This window comes from Vombatus ursinus, unplaced genomic scaffold (genome assembly GCF_900497805.2).
Source record: "Vombatus ursinus unplaced genomic scaffold, bare-nosed wombat genome assembly UNPS02014924.1, whole genome shotgun sequence".
NCBI lineage: Eukaryota > Metazoa > Chordata > Mammalia > Diprotodontia > Vombatidae > Vombatus > Vombatus ursinus.
In genome coordinates this window covers 3,739,949-3,757,440 of record NW_020954702.1, presented here as the reverse complement: position 1 = coordinate 3,757,440, position 17,492 = coordinate 3,739,949, and the positions used below count along the sequence as shown (strand labels likewise).

General features: G+C 34.4%; 1 protein-coding gene across 1 annotated transcript in view; it reads right to left on the bottom strand.

Annotated features, from left to right (window-relative positions):
• DSCAM (DS cell adhesion molecule) overlaps window positions 1-17,492 on the bottom strand; it is a 778,395-nt gene that overhangs the window by 404,788 nt on the left and 356,115 nt on the right. Inside the window, exon 9 of the mRNA XM_027843631.1 lies at window positions 8,213-8,491. Coding sequence (XP_027699432.1) covers window positions 8,213-8,491 — 279 coding nt within the window. The remainder of the gene's footprint in view (window positions 1-8,212; window positions 8,492-17,492) is intronic.

Below are 17,492 nucleotides of genomic sequence, written 5' to 3'. Positions count from 1 at the left end.
AAGGGGGTAGGTAAAGGCATGTGAGTGAACCTTACTTTCATCAAAATTGGCTCAAAGAGGGAATAACACACATACTCAATTGGTTACAGAAATCTTACCTTACAGGAAAGTAGGAGGGGAAGGGCCTAAGAGAAGGAGGTGGTGGTAATAGAAGAGAGAGTAAATTTGGGGAGGCAATAGTCAGAAGCAAAACACTTTTTGGGGGGGGACAGGGTGAAAAGAGAAAGAACAGAATAAATAGAGGTGGAAATAGGATGGAGGGAAATACAATTAGCAATCATCACTCTGAAAAATATTTTGAAGCAAGTTTCTCTGATAAAGTCCTCATTTCTCAAACATATAGAGAACGGAGTCAAATTTATAAAAATAAGAGCCATTCCTCAATTGGTAAATGATCAAAATATATGAACAATTTTCAGATGAAGTAATCAAAGCTATCTATAGCCAAATGAAAAAAATGCTCTAAATCAGTATTGATTTGAGAAATGTTAATTTAAAAAATTCTGAGGTACTACCTCTTATTTTTTAGATTAGCTAATAGAACAGAAAAAGAAAATGACAAATGTTGGAAGAGATGTGGGGAAAATGAGACAATGGGACTATGGCCAAAGGGCTATAAAACCATGCATACCATTTGACCTGGCAAATCCACTATTAGGTCCATATCCCAAAATAGATTAAAAAAAAAAACTAAAAGGAAAAATGACCTATATGTGCAAAAAATATTTATAGCAGCTCTTTTCTGGTGGCAAAGAATTGGAAATTGAAGGGATACCTGTCAATTGGGGTATTGCTAAACAAATTGTGCTATTTGATTTTGATGGAATGCTACTGTGCTATAAGAAATGATGAGCAGGATACTCTCAGAAAAACCTAGAAAGACTTGCATGAGCTGATACAAAGTGAAATGTACTGTGTACAAAGTAACAGCAATACTGTAAGATGATCAGCTGTGAATGACTTAGCTATTCTCAGCAATACAATCATCCAAGACAACTCTGAAGGCTTTGTGATGAATAATGCTCTCCATCTCTGGAGAAAGAACTGATGATATTTGAATACAGATTGAAGCATACTTTTTACTTTGGTTATTTTTTTTATTTTGTTCTCTTTATGTTTTCTTTCATTACATAACTAATATGGAAATACGTTTTGCATGACCACAAACACATAACCAATATCAAATTGCTTGCCTTCTCAATGTGGGGGCCATTGGGAGGGAGGAAGGGAGAGCATTTGGAACTCAAAGTTTTAAAAATAAATGTTGAAAATTGTTTTTACATGTAATTGGGGAAAATACTAAACAAGCAAACAAAAGAATATGGTCACAACATCTGAAAACATAAATATTTAATTGGGTATATATTAGTATAAATTGGATAGAGTTTTGGGTACTTTTTATTTGGGCAGGGTTATAAGATCTTGTCAGTTCCACTGACAGCATTCTTTCATTGATATAACGATAATTAATGTATATTTTTGAAAGATGGGGATAGGATACAGAAGTAAAAGTCTTACTTTTTTTCTTTTCACCTTTAAGTATTCTTTTTTTATTTTATTAATTTATTTTGATTTATCAACAATCACTTCCATAAGCTTTTGAGTTTTAAATTTTTCTCCCCCTCTCTGTCCACCTTCCTCCACAAGATGGCATACAATCTGATATAGGCTCTACATATACATTCCTATTAAACACATTTTCACATTAATCATGTTGTGAGGAAGAATTAGAACCAGTAAGAAAATCACAAGAAAGAGGAAACAAAACAAAACAGAAGGGAAAAAATAGCAAATAGTATTCTTTGATCTACATTCAAACTCCATAGTTCTTTTCTTGGATGTGGATAGCATTTTCCATCATGAGACTTTGGAGATGACTTAGATCCTTGCATTGCTGAGAAGGGCTAAGTCTATCAAAGCTAGTCATTGCACTACATGGCTGTTAACTGTGTACAACATTCTCCTGGTTCTGCTCACTTCACTCAGCATCAGTCCATACAAGTAAAAGTTTTACATTTTAATAAGTAGTTTTCATTTTAATGATTTAGTAAGAAGTAACGAAGTAGTAAGAAGTTTTATATATATATATATGTAGGCCTGAAGTATGTTTTAGTAAGAAATTCTCAAAATTGAATTATGGATATTGCATGTAAAATTCCATCAATAATTGTAAAGAAAATTAAAAAAAAATTTCCCCCTATTTTGGAGTCTCTCTGAAGTCTATTAGGAGACAGAAGGGCTGTTGCTGATTCTCTTTAAAATTCTTCCTTCAGTCTGTTGATGGCATTGTCCATAACATGTACAGGGTTTGGGTAAAGATAGAAAGAGTAAGTAGTATTTAAAAACTGAAATTTTCTGAACTTTCATGTGAATTATGGGTTTTCAATTTCATTGCTTCTTACAGCTCTGTCAATAGCATTAGCTTCAAAAAATTTGAGCTCTTTTTTGATCATTTGAACTAGTTACTGGAAAGACAACTTTAGGAGGTTGTATTAAATTTTGTTGAGTTCTGTTATTGTCAGATTTTAGCAGTATTTCCTGGGGACTCTCTGTGAGTGACTTGGAACCAGAGAAGTGGATCTGCTAGGAGGAGTGTCCTCAAGAAACTAAGCTGAGAACAAGGTCTTTTTCAGAATTCCCAAGGTGAGATGTTTCCAGGGAACATGGGAAAATTGGGACTCTAAATGAAATATGTGTATAATATGGACATTGGAATTGGGTTACCACAATGAGACTTGATGATATTTTGGCTCTTTTTGTTTCCAAGATATTTGGTTGCCTATAAGACAATGTGCCCAAATTCCTTTTTTTATTTTTTTTTCAGTCATGAGGGTCATTCCCCCTGCAGCTTTTTGGTTAGCTGAAAGCCTATCAACATCATCATCATCATCATCATCATCATCATCATCATCATCTTCTTCTTCTTCTTCTTCTTCTTCTTCTTCTTCTTCTTCTTCTTCTTACCTCACCTCACGAAAACTTGTATTATGGAAAAATCATGTTCACTATTTGACATCCATAAGGTAGAAGAAAAAGGGACGTTTGGGCTTCCTAACATGATCTAATTATTTTTCAGCTATTCTAGCTAACTTTGCAAAAGAGGAACTCTCTGACACTGAGTTTTCTTGGTTCTCATGATGACATGTAAATACCTCCTCTTCAATTGGTCAATTGCAAACCCTCTATATCTAGTTTAATTTGTAAATTGACTTAGTTTGCTTTTGGAGTCTGTTTAACAAGTTTTGTCTCCTTAAGGGATTTATGAAATTATGACTCCACATAAATCTGTTCAATTTTTAAGACACTGAAGAAAACATAATATTATGATTTTTGTGATATTCATGGTCACACTATACTTGTTGCTGTTGTAAGTTTAAGTCCCCTGATTTATAGCCACTTATATTTATTCAAATTGATCTCTCTGACTATGAGATATTGGTAAAAGTTTGTCACCATTCTGACTCCTGCACCTTCTCAAATGAGTTATATCAAGCTTTAAACAACTTGGATAATAAGAAGGACCTGTCCATTGATTCAGGTTATTTTAATGAACTTTCTTTGCTACAATAACCCAGCTTTTTTTCTTTTTGCTTCTGTAATTATACTTTAATTAGTATAATAATATTGAACTTGGAAAAAGCTCAAGAGGAGGAAATTGTGGAAAGGGTGCTTTATTATATTGTTCAAAAACAATTATTATGCTGTTTAAATATAGCAATAGTTTGCACAAAGAATGTCACTTGATGCTAATAATTCTCTAGGAATGCTGAAGAGAGCTATAAGGAATTTGAGGTTCCTTCAGGTCTTGGATCCACCCCAAACATCCTGGTTTTAGGTCCCCATACCCAGCTCTTGTTCTGGACCAACCTAACCTTATGTTTGTTTTTTTTTGTTTTTGTGATTTATGTTTGATGCATGCAGAAACTGTTGTCAAAATCCTATATGATATAAACCTTCTAGAACCTAAGATAGGGAGACATCCTTTCTTTCTGACTTTCTCTCTCTTTCTACCAAACTAATAAATTTCTTTCAAAAACTATTTTAGAAAGCCTTAGCTACATGGGGTCACGAAGAGTCAGACACAACTGAATGACTGAACAACAGCAAAGAAAAAAAACCTGATCAACACAATGATCCAAGACAATTACAAAAGACTCATGATGAAAGAATTCTGTCCACATCCAGAGACAGAACTGATGAATTCTGAGTGGAAATTGGAGTATATTTCCCTTTGTTTTTTTTTTTAATTTTCTTACCTTTTTTGAAATACAGCTAATATGGAAATATGTTTTACATGATTTCACATGTATATTGATATTGTATGGATCACCTTTTCAATAAGGATGGGAGAGAGTGGGAGGAAGGTAGAAAATTTGGAACTCAAAATTTAAAAACAAAAGAATGTTAAAAAATAAATAATGAAATTTAAGAAACAAAAAAAAAACTAGTTCAGATTTTGTGGTTTGTCCTCACAAACAAAGAGGTAACTGATAGATTCTTTCCATTTCTATTTTATCCTCCAGTTCTAAGATATGTGAACCTATTTTATTTTATAATTTCTTGAAATATAATGTCTAAGCTTTTTGTTGTTGTTGTTGATGGTTTTCAGGTAGTCCAGTGGTTCCAAAATTATCTCTCCTTAATCTGTTTTCTAGGTCAGTTGTTTTTCCTATGCAATATTTCATATTTTCTTCTATTTTAAAAGTCTTTTGAATTTGTTTTGTTATTTCTTGATGTCTCATGGACTAAGTGCCTTTCATTTGTTCAGTTCAAATTTTCAGTGAGCTATTTTCTTCAGTGAGGTTTCTGAACCTCTTTTTCTAGTCTGTTAATTCTCTTTCCATAGATTCCTTACCTCTTGCTTCTTTCCTGATTTTTTTTTCTATTTCTCTCATTTGTTTTTAAAATAATTTTTCAGCTTAAAAAATGATCAGTTTAACTCTTCTAGGAATTCTTATTGGACTTTTGGTCTAGAAGCATTTTTCTTTGCTTGCAGATGTTTTCAAGGCATTCTCTTCATCTTTACTTATGTTTTAAGTTTCCTGTCACAATAATAGTTTTTTTAAAAATTCTTTTTTGTTTATTCATTATTCAAGCCTATTTCTTGACTTGGGATTTGATGATAATGCTAGGGTCATGTGTGTGTGTGTGTGTGTGTGTGTGTAATGTCTGGACCGAGCTTCTGTCCTTTCATATCATTCTGCTGCTTTTATAGCTGTAGATGGCGGCCTACAAGCTCTCATTGCTCCCAAAGTGGTGTAATACAGGGAGAAGTCTGATCATTGCCTTCTTGACATAAGCTCTGCAAATTTCTGACCCAGGTTTGGGTCTATGGGCTTCTTAATTTTTGAGAGTTTCAGTAGACTACTGCTGGAATCTGTCATTGTTAGCCTGCTAGGAAGCTCTGCAGATTCAGAAGGACTGAATTGCACCTTCCCTTTGGTCTGGGACACTGTGCTCTCTTCTTGGGATCAGAGCCACAGTTATCATTCACTTTTTGGAATTTGTTCCTTGCTCAGTATATAGCTAAAGTCAATACTACCAACTGCTTTTCTCTATCTTGTATCTGTGAAGCTGCCAGATGGCACTCATTTCTATCTTTTGGGATCTCTTTCTTCTCAGTGCTTCCTGCCCTGGTGCATCTTCTCAGTAGCCTTTCAGGCCAGCTACATTTCCCAGTGTCCATTGACTTCTCCGTTTCTTTAAGCCTCCCTGGGCTAGAAAAATGTCTCACTGCAACCTTTTCTTTGCTTTCTCAATAAGAATTCATTTTAGTATTTTCTGCTTCTTCTTCAACATCTTGACTCCATCTCTCCAGACCCTTTTATATGCATGTGTGACTAGTCAATATCTGAAATAGGCTTTGTGGCACACATTGCTTTCAGGATAAAATGTAAAATTCACAGTCTGATATTTAAAGTCCTACATAATCTGGCCACTTTCTACATGTCCATTCTTCTTACTTTTTATATTATTACTCTTACATTCTTACTCAATCCCTTCCCCTGTATTCTGCATATTCTGGGATCCACTGACCTCCTTGCTTTTCCTCCCACTTCATCTCCTAACTCTGGGCATTTTCACTTGCTGTCCCTCATGCTTGAAACTCTCTCCCTCCCCATCTTCAGCTTCTATCTTCCCAGGTTTCCTTCAAGTCTCATAAAATCCCACCTTCTGCATGAAATTTTTCTTCATCTACCATTATCCTAGTGCCTCTCCTCTGTTGCTTATCTCCAATTTATCTGTATATATCTTGTTTGTACATAATTGTTTGTATGGTGTCTCCCCCATTAGACTACAACTTCTTTGAAGTCAGGGACCATATTTTATTTTTTCTTTATAAGGAATAAGAATCACAGAATACTGACTGACTGCTAAGGTGTGGTGCCCAATGGGGCACCATAAAGGGAAGTGGACCCCATCATTAAGTGGGTGTATGTATCTTGTTATTTCTCTCCTTCCCCCATGTTGTTATTAGGTGACTAGATTGGAGCAAGTTAAACCAGGTAAAGGAGCAAGTGCTTAATAAATGCTTATTGACTGACCTTACATTCAAAAAGACCATCATGAAAATAATTGTAGTTTATGTTCAGAGTGCAGAGATAAAGATAGAGACAAATTCTATTAAGAACTAAACAAGAATCTTTAAAATAAATAATGGTCACTGTCATCAATCTTAATGAAAATGTGGAAAGATATCAAGATATCAAGAAATATACTGGAAAACATAAATCAGAACTTGGATATGGAACAGTATTAATATGAGCAGACTTGAAAACTATGAACATTCAAGCAGTCTCTAAGTGTTTTTAACTTGTTTGTAAAGTCAGTGGTAAATTGTCAACATGAATATTGCTATAAATACTTGTTGATTAATTAATTGATTTATTGATGTATGAAATATTACAAATGACTTGGTTACTTTACACAAAACTAAAGGAGTTCATCTATTGTTCTTTCATAGTAATAGTAACCAAAATGTTTAAGCTCTTTAGAACTAAGAAATCTCTAGACTACTGCCACTTTTTAAACTGACTACATTTCACTATACTCAATAATAGGGGGAATTCCTTACTCATTTTATTACCCATAATTTAAGTAGCATTCTACTCTATAGAAAATATTACTGAAGAATTTCTAATAAAATGCCAAAAACACATTAAAGCTCAGGGGAGAATGGAGGGGAACTGGAGAGGGGGGGATACTTTCCACCTTTTATTTTCAATCTAGATGATTGCTGACATATTAAAGTAAATTTAATGATTTCCAAAGAAGTCCCACAACACAGAGTAGAATTATTGGGGGGGGGGGTTAGAGTGTTAACATCATATTTGAATGCAAGCAAGGATCAGATGTGTTTATTAGGAGTCATGAATAAAGCTGGAAAGGTATAGAACCAAGGAGAACTCAAAGGATTGGTATTTTTAAAAAGTCATAAACAAGGAAAACAAAAGCTCTCTTTTCCTCCTTTTGAAAAAGGTTATGGAATCAGTTCAATAGACTATCCAATAAATACCTGAATACAGATAATTATTTTTTTTCTTCCTTAGATACTTTGATAGTCATATGTCTAGGATAAATGAAGAGTGAATTTTCAACATGAATATTGTTATAATACTTCTATAAAGTAAATGTGATATGGATTTATGGATATATATACATATGGGTGAAGGTTTGTGTGACTTAAATAAAGCAATGCAATAACAATGAGATATAGAATTCAATTTTATTGAAATAACTACAAATATTTTCTACATATACTAGGCCTTATCCTTTAGGTCACACCACTTTATTTCTCTGATTTATTTCAATTAACTTTTACCATATTCTGCTTTAACAATAATAAAATTAATTTAAAAAATAGAAAGGAGTGATATATGAATACCAAGATTGGACCAATTCAAACCACATTCCTGAATACTAAAAATGAAACTAAAAATGAGAAGGTAATAGCCTAGAATCTACCATAAAAATCAGTAAGAACATGTGTGTGTGTTTGTGCTTGTGTGTGCGTGTGTGTGTGTGTGTTTAAGAAGTCATGTTAAGTACAGAAGTATAAACAATTATTTTAAATTGTTCTTATTTCCTGAGATAAGAAGGAAGGTTTCTATATGTTTTTGTCACTCTTACTTTTCTTCATGCAGATGTCATTTGAAAATACTCTTGACTTTGTATTTAAGTAGTGCCCTTCAGAGTAATTATATATACTTACCTCTCACAATCAATTGGCTTTGGTGCTCCACAGCTGCTGCATCATTTCTGGCTATGCAGGTGTAATTCCCATTGTGCATCAGTGAAAGATTAGAAATCCTTAAAGAGCTAGTGAAGTCAATATTGTCAATGGTTACCCCAAGACTCGCTGGAATTGGTCTTCCATCCTTCTGCCAGGTGATTGTGATTGGCAGATCCCCTGAGACCACTACACATGGAATGAAGACCCTTTGTCCAATGGAGAATCTTGGAAACTCAAAAGGCTGAATAAAAGGTGGAACTGTATGGAAAGAAAAAAAAAGATAACAGAAGACAGGGATAACTACAAAGGTACGATATATTATTTTTACTAAGAAAATTGAGTGATATTGAAAAGAAAACACAGGCAGAATTGATGTCAGATACATTTGTGAAATACAATAAATCATTAATTAAATAACCTAAATGTGGACTGTTTGCCTTCCTATATAAGAATGGTTACTTGAATCATGGCTGACTAAATATTTTAATCTATTCTAATATAAATAAATGTGGCGAGAACATTTCTAGAATTATAGGCTCTATCCTCTTAAAATAGTGAGGGAGAGAACAGCAGTTCATTCTGACTTTATCACTTCTTCCATATTCACAGAAGATATGACAACACTAAAATTTGATGCATTGCATTCTTAGTATTAACATTGTAAGTCTTCAAATGCAAAAAAGTATATATGCAACATGCTAATGGTGTTTAAATTGTAAATGTCAGGAAAAAATAAATAATACAGAGAAAATTTATTTTCCAAATGTAGCTAAAATAATGCTTTCAAATTATTGTAATTCCCTCCTCTTTTTTGTTAGATGTTTAAATTTTTTCTTCTGATTGTATCCTTTTCTTTTATGTACCTCTTTTATTACCTCTGTAGGGGATATAAGAAGAATTTTTTAGATCAAGTATTCTAGAAATTGGGGCAGGTAGGTGGTGTAATGGCTAGAGTGTCAGGTCTGGAGTCAGGTAGACTCATTTTCCTGAACTTATATCCAGCCTCAAACACTTAACTAGCTGTGGTGACCCTGGGCAAGTAACTTAACCCTGTTTAACTCAGTTCAATATCTCTTAAATTATCTGGATAAGGAAACGGCAAACCACTCCAGTATCTTTGCCAAGAAAAACCCAAATGGGGCCACAAAGTTAGACAAGAATGAAATGATTGAACAACAACAAAAATTCTAGAAATATTATGTTGTTATTGTTAGGAATTGAATAGTTTGCTAATTAAGTATAGCCATATTAATTATACCAGACAAAACAGGGAAGCAGAAAAACAATCTATAATGAGTGAATGTTTTCAAAAGTAATTTATATTTGGCTTCCAGATGTCATTCAATATTGAGAGATAAATATTCACACAGCATATCTGCTTAAATATACAAACATTATTATTTTGATATTTGGCCTTGACATTCTCAGCTGGGTTTTAACCTGGGATGAAGATAAATGGAGGTAAAGAATATACAATGAAGGTAAAGAATATACAAATCAGTAATCTATTTAAGATTGAAGAAGAGTTTTCTATTCTCCTATTTGTAAATGGAGGTAAAGAATATACAAATCAGTAATCTAAAGATTGAAGAAGAGTTTTCTATTCTCCTATCCCACCTCCATGCCACAAAATACCCAAGATTTAACAAAGAAAGAATAAACACTAAAACTTACTGTGAAACTGAGATACTGATTTTATTACCTGCTGTTTTTAGGAAATCTTGCTAATAACAGTAAATTTAGATATTATTTTTGTTTGTTTGATATGAAGATTACATGTATTCTAAGATCACATGCATTCTATTTTCACTATTACACATTGTTTTATGCTGATGGCCAGTTTGTCCATTTGGCTATAGAAGAATATCAATAAGCCAAAAGTTTCAGGTTTAATTTTCCATAGACCAGTTAACTTTTTTTTTCCAGCTTTTGCTTTATTTTAATGTTTTTGTGATTTCATTAATGTAGTCATACTCAACAATGGGTTAGATTACAACCCATGTATATCTTCCCATCCTGTGCAATTCTTCCTCATATCCTTCTGTAAACACTGCACAGATGTTTCACCCAACATGCTGGGGTCCTTATAGGTTTCTTGATGTTACATGAATCCAATAAGCATGTAGGTTTATAGGATCAGATGCTTTCCTTTTCCAATCATAAATCTCCATGATAATGTCATTTTTGTTGCTTATTTTACACTCTTTCTTGTTGTTAATGTGTTACAGCCTCATATTTATCATATATCTTTCCATTGCCCTCCAGGTAATACACAGGTTCAATTTTTTTTAGAAGGCATAGTATTTCCATATCATAAATTATTTGTAGAAGTAAACATTAATATGTGAAAGATATATGATTTTCATCAGCAAAGGGAATTCTCAGTTTAGAAACTCTCTCTAAGATCACAACCTATCTATGATTTGATAGAAAAACTGTAGCCTAAGGTTGAGATCAAATGACATGACCTCTGTCATGCAGTTCATAAGTGTCAGAGACAGAATTTTATCTAGATTTCCAGACTACAATCTCAGCACTACATCCACTTTGCCACATTACTACTCTCAAAAGGATATTGTTTAAAAGATTGACTTCTGTTTTATGCAAAAGTTGGAATCATAAAAAAAAAAAACATTGCACAAATTACCAAAGATAATCCAACCAGTGATCCTCATCTTTCTGTTCAATATCAGACCCAGGGCATGATGGTTGTTCAGAAGGCTGCAAATGGTGGAGAGGCGGAGCCAAGATGGAGAAGGTAAAGCAGTGACTTGCTAGAGCTCTCCCCCAAACCCCTCCAAATACCTACAAAAAATGGCTCTAAACAAATTCTAAAGAAGCAGAACCCACAAAAAAGCAGAGTAAAACAAATTTCCAGCCCAAGACAACCTGGATGGCCGATCGGAAAGGTATATTGCACCAGGCTAGGAGAGGAGCGCAGTTCGGCGTGGGAGCACAGGCTGCAGCAACCCTGGAGCAAGCCTCAGAGGACTGAATCACGGGCAGCTCTGGTGGTTTCCAGACTTCTCAACCCATGAACGCCAAAGACAACTTAGAAGGTCAGTGGGAAAAGTCTGTTGCTGGGGTGACAGAGGAAGCTATATGTCAGCCACCCCGAGGGCAGTGGCTGACTTCTGAGCTTCTGGCCTACAGACTGAGGGGAAATTGAGTGGCTGATTGGAGGGGAATTGCAAGGATCTCTTTGCCAGGGCTGAGGCAGGAATCTCTTGCTTTGCCCGTGCTTGGATCTGGGTCACAGTTCTGAGGGGCAGTCCTGGGGCGAGGAGGAGTGCTGGCATGGTGGAGCTTCTTGTGGCCGTGGAGAGGAAACCCCTCGCCCCTTATCATAGCAGCTTGGTAGAACCGACACTTTTCAGGTCCCTAGAAGTATCTCTGAAAACAGCTGTACAAACCCCCAAAGCTTGGGACAGTACATTCTCCACATTGGAAACAGACTCTTACCTTAACAAAGAGTTTAAAATGCAAGTAATTGGTTGGGATCATGAGCAAGCAGAGCAAAAAGAGTCAGACTATATTATCTTACTTTGGTGACAAAAGAAGATCAAAACATACAACCAGAAGAAGAAAAGAAAGTCAAAGCTCCTATATCCAAAACTTCAAAGAAAAATTTGAATCAGTCTGAGGCCTTGGAAGAGCTCAAAAGGGATTTTGAGAAGCAAGTAAGAGAAGTAGAGGAAAAACTGGGAAGAGAAAGGAGAGTGATGCAAGAAAATCATGAAAACCAAGTTAACAGCTTGCTAAAGGAGACCCAAAAAAATACTGAAGAAAATAACACCTTAAAAAATAGCCTAACCCAAATGGCAAAAGAGGTCCAAAAAGCCAATCAGGAGAAGAATGCCCTAAAAAGCAAAATGGGCCAAATGGAAAAGGAAATCCAAAAGCTTACTGAAGAAAATACTTCCTTAAAAATTAGAATGGAGCAATTGGAAGCTAGGGACAATTTGAGACATCAAGACACTGTAATACTAATCCAAAAGAATGAAAAAATAGAAGAGAATGTGAAATATCTCACCGGAAAAACAACTGACCTGGAAAATAGATCCAGGAGAGAGAACTTAAAAATTGTTGGACTATCTGAAAGCCATGATCAATAAAAAGAGCCTAGACATCATCTTTCAAGAAATGATCAAGGAAAACTGCCTTGATATTTTAGAACCAAAGGGCAAAATAGAAATGGAAAGAATCCCCCCATCTCCCCTTGAAAGAGATCCCCAAAGGAAAACTCTTAGGAATATTGTAGCCAAATTCCAGAATTCCCAGGTCAAGGCAAAAATATTACAAGCAGCCAGAAAGAAACAATTCAAGTACTGTGGAAACACAATCAGGATAACACAAGATTTAGGTGTTTCTACATTAAGGGACCGCAGGGCATGGATTATAATATTCCGGAGGGCAAAGGAGATAGGATTACAACCAAGATTCAGCTACCCAGTAAAACTGAGTATAATTCTTCAAGGGAAAAAATGGTCATTCAGTGAAATAGAGGACTTTCAAGCATTCTTGATGAAAAGACCAGAGCTGAATAGAAAATTTGACTTTCCATTATAAGACTCAAGTGGAACATGAAGAGGGAAACAGGAAAGAGAAATCATAAGAGACTTATTAAGGTTGAACTGTTTACATTCCTGCATGGAAAGATGATATTTGTAACTCATGAGACCTTTGTCAGTATTAGGGTAGTTGGAGGGAAAAAATTACATGTATGTACATATAGATAGATAGATAGATAGATAGATAGATAGATAAAGGGCACAGGGTGAGTTGAAGATGAAGGGGTCATATCTAGAGAATAAAATTAAGGGGTGAGAGAGGATCACACTAGGAGAAGGAGAAAGGGAAACATAGAGCGGGGTAAATTATCTCACAAAAAAAAAAACAAAAACAGAAAAGAAAAGGCTCTTACAGTGCAGGGGAACCAGGCAAAGGTGAGAGGAAATGAGTGAATCTTATTCTCATAGGATTTGGCTTAAGGAGTGTATAACACACACACTCAATTGGGTATGGAAATCTGTCTTACCCTACAGGAAAATAGGAGGGGAAGGGGACAAGAGAGTAGGGGGATGATAGAGAGGAGGGCAGATTGGGAAAGGGGGTAATCAGAAGCAAATGCTTCTGAGGAGGGACAGGGTCAAAAGAAAGAATAGAATAAATGGGGGGGTAGGATAGGATTAAGGGAAATAGAGTTAGTTTTTCATAGTATGTCTACTATGGAAGTATTTTGCATAACTGCACATGTATAGCCAATATTGAGATGCTTGTCTTTTCAATGAGGGTGGGTGGGGAGGGAGGAAGGAAGAAAATTTGGAACCCAAAGTTTAAAAAACACATGTTCAAAAAAAATGTTTTCACATGCAACTGGGAAATAAGAAATACGGGAAATGGGGTACAGAAATCTATCCTGCCCTACAGAAAAATAGAAGGGGAAGGGGGGGGAGAGATAGCGGGGAAAGCAGACTAGGGGAAGGGTTATTCTGAATGCATGCCATCTTGGGGTGGGGGGAAGGGTGAGATGGGGTGAAAATTTGGAACCTAAAATCTCATGGAAGTAAATGTTGAAAACTAAAACTAAAAAAAAAAATAAAAAAATTTCAGACTCAGATCCATCTTTTTGTTCTTCATACAATGGCATGTGGTAATCCAGACAACAGACTGTTTTTTACTCACTTAGTTTTTCTTAAGTAGATAGGTTGAATTATTTACCTTTCTTATGGGTCCCATTTAGGAAATTCTGTAATAATCTGGAGCTTGAGACAATCAGGTCAATGTCATTTACAGAAGTATCTGAAAGACTTCACCAAATTCCTCCTCACCCCCTTCACTTTGGATATATGTAAGATATATGCCAGGATGGTGGAAAATATCTTTGCTGAGTTTATGGTTCCTTTCTTTATATCTTACTAGATATTTATAATAAGATCAGTGATATTATATCTACTGTGCATTTCAAGAAATGTTTTCTGATTCTGACACAAGCCTGGGAGGTACTTGTTTGAAGAGAACTTCTGAAGTTGCATTTTCTTTCATTTAATTGTGTAACCGAAAAAGGGTGATTTTTTTTCTTTCATTCAATTGTGTAACTGAAAATGGGTGATTTTTTTTTTTTTACAGACTATCATTTCCAAGAGCCTACCTGTTCCCTTCTTATACCTTCATCAAGGATTCACTGAATCAAAGAAATCTGGTACTGGCTAAGAAATAATGTGGTGGATTATTGGAATAGATTAGGTTTATGATACACAGTAGTACATGACCATTGTAATCTAGTATTTAATAAACCCAAAGATCCAAACTTTTGGGGCAAAATTTCACCATTTGACAAAAATTTCCTTGAAAACTGGAGAGCCATTTGGCAGAAACTTGGCATAGACCAACATCTCACTCCATATAACAAAATAAGATCAAATAAAGTACATCATTTAGACATACAGGGTGATATAATAAGCACATTAGGGGAGCATGGAAAATCTTACTTGTCACATCTATGGATAAGAGAAGAGTTTATGACCAAATAAGAGGCAGAAAAGACCATGGGAAATAAAATGGATATTTTTGATTATATGAATTTAAAAAGGTTTTGCACAAACAAAACCAATGCTGCCAAGATTAGAAGGAAAGCAAGAATGTATGTGGGGGGAGAAAACCTCATCTCTCAGTAGGGAACTGAGACAATTTTATAAAAATAAGAGCCATTCCCCAATTGATAAATGGTCAAAGGATATGAACAGGCAGTTTTCAGAGAATCAAAAGCTATCAATAGCCACATAACAATGCTCTCAATCAGTATTGATTAGAGAAATACAAATTAAAATAACTGGAGTACCACTTCACACCTATAAGATTGGCTAACATGATATAAAAGAAAAATGATAAATGTTGGAGGTGATGTTGAAAAATTGGGACATGAATGCACTATCAATGGAACTGTGAACTCATCCAGCCATTCTGGAGAACAATGCCCAAATGGCTATAAAACTGTGCATCCAGTTTTCAATCCAGCAATAACACAACTAGGTCCATATCCCAAAGAGATAAAAAAAAAATGGAAAAGGACCTATATGTACAAAAATATTCATAGCAGCTCTTTTTTTGTAGTGGCAAAGAATTGGAAAGTGAAAGGATATACATAAATTGGAGAATGGCTGAACAAGTTGTGGTATGTGATTCTGATGGAATACTATTGTGTTAAAAGAAATGATGAGCAGGATGGTTTCAGAAAAATTTGGAAATACTTATATAACCTGATGCAAAGTGAAATGAGCAGTAATGCTAATCAATATGAGAGACTAAGCTACTCTGATACATATAATGATCCAAGGGTCCGTTCCAAAAGACCCATGATGAATTTTTGTTGTTCACCTCCAGAGAGAGATCTGGTTAAGTCTGAGTGCAGATTGAAGCATACTTTTTGACTTTATGTTTCTTGTTTTTAATTTATTTTTTTTCTCACCATGGCTAATTGGAAATATGTTTTGCATGACTTCACATGTATAATTGATACCATATTGCTTGCATTTTCAATGTCTATGGCAGGGGCAGGAGGAAGGCAGAGAATTTGGAACTTAAAAATTTTTAAATGTTAAAAACATTAAAAAAGATTTACTAATATATATGTATAGATTGTTCTGACATCCATTTTATAACAATTGGAAATTAATATGGAGCAGCAATTACTGATATTTCCTTGATTACCTTTGGCAGTAATAATAAAGTCTTAAATTCTTCCAAATCTTTGATATCCTTCCCTCTTTCATATTTTTGACAATCAATCACTCAATACAATTTTGTCAACTCAACATGGACTTTTTCCATTTACATTTGTTCTCTTCTAGACATTATTCCTCTCTTTTCTTTAGTACCGTTTCTACATCCTCACACAGCACATCAAATACTGCCATGCTAGACTCCAAATGTAATCATTCCATTGTCATTGATCTTAAAAGCAGTTTAGTACAGAAAATTTTCCTTTGTTTATTATCCTCCTTCCATTTTATCCTTAAATACTCTTGAATTGATATGATTAAGTTGTGCTTCTCTCCAAACTTCCTTTAAGTATGTTTTCCCATCCATTATATCTTACTGTTTCATGAAATGATATAATCTATAGTCTTCTACTATCTTTCTTTCTAGGATTTTATAAATGAATGTCTTTCTAAGCATATTTGCCTGGTCAGTGTTCAAAAGGTTATAGAAAGTCATGCACACAAGCATTGTTGGTGGAAATTTTAATTATTAATAATATTTAATTATTAAAAAGTAATTTTGGGAAGTAATTCAAATAAATCTGCTAAAATGAGTATTTTGAAAAAAGAGATTCATCTGTTTGGCATATGCTCCAAGAAAGTCATGGATAAAAGGAAAAGCTCCACATACATCTAAATAGTTATATTGAAACTTTTGTGGCAGCAGAGAACTGGGGAAGAACAAAAAAAATTGTACATGAATGTAATGGAATTTTTCAGTGAAGAAATGACAAATATTATGAATGCAGAGAAGCATGGAAAGGCTTACATGAACTGATGTAAACTAAAGTAAGCAGAGTGAAAAAACATGCATTATGACTGCAACAATGTAAATAGAACACCACAAAAATAAAAAAAATAATATAGCAAAATTAGAAAAAAAAAGTTTGGTCCCAAAGAAGAGATGAGAAAAGACGTCTCCCCTCCACTCCCACCTCCTGTGCAAAAGTGGCATATATATGAATATTGAACATCTATATGTGGGATTTTTTTCAAAGCATTGAAATTTTGCTAATATTCTTTCATCTTTTTTTTCCAGAAAAAAAAAATTGTTATGTGGACTAGTTTTCTGGGAGAGAGAACATGAGGAGAATTTAGGCTATTTATAATAATAAACATTTTAGGGGAAAAACCCTAGTTTTGCCCTTGTTTGTCATACTTCTCCATTTTGCAAAAGATCATTTTTGCTAAGATTCTTTTTCAGCTCTTTTGGTTTCATGCATTATGGTAATTGATTCCTATCAGTTACATTTCCTTAGGAAATTGAGGTAGACTTTCTTGATTTCTTGATTCTTGATTGATTTTTAAAAATTTACCTCTTATTAGAAAAAAAATAACTAGCTTAGGCAAGTCAGGTTAGAGCTGAATTTATTTAAGTGTTATTTTAAAATTTTAATTCTTTTTCATAATTTGGTATTAATTTTCATTAATGCCCCAAGGAAACTGTGATCTGATTACATAGACATCTGTTTCAAAAATTATCCCTACATTTCTGATCA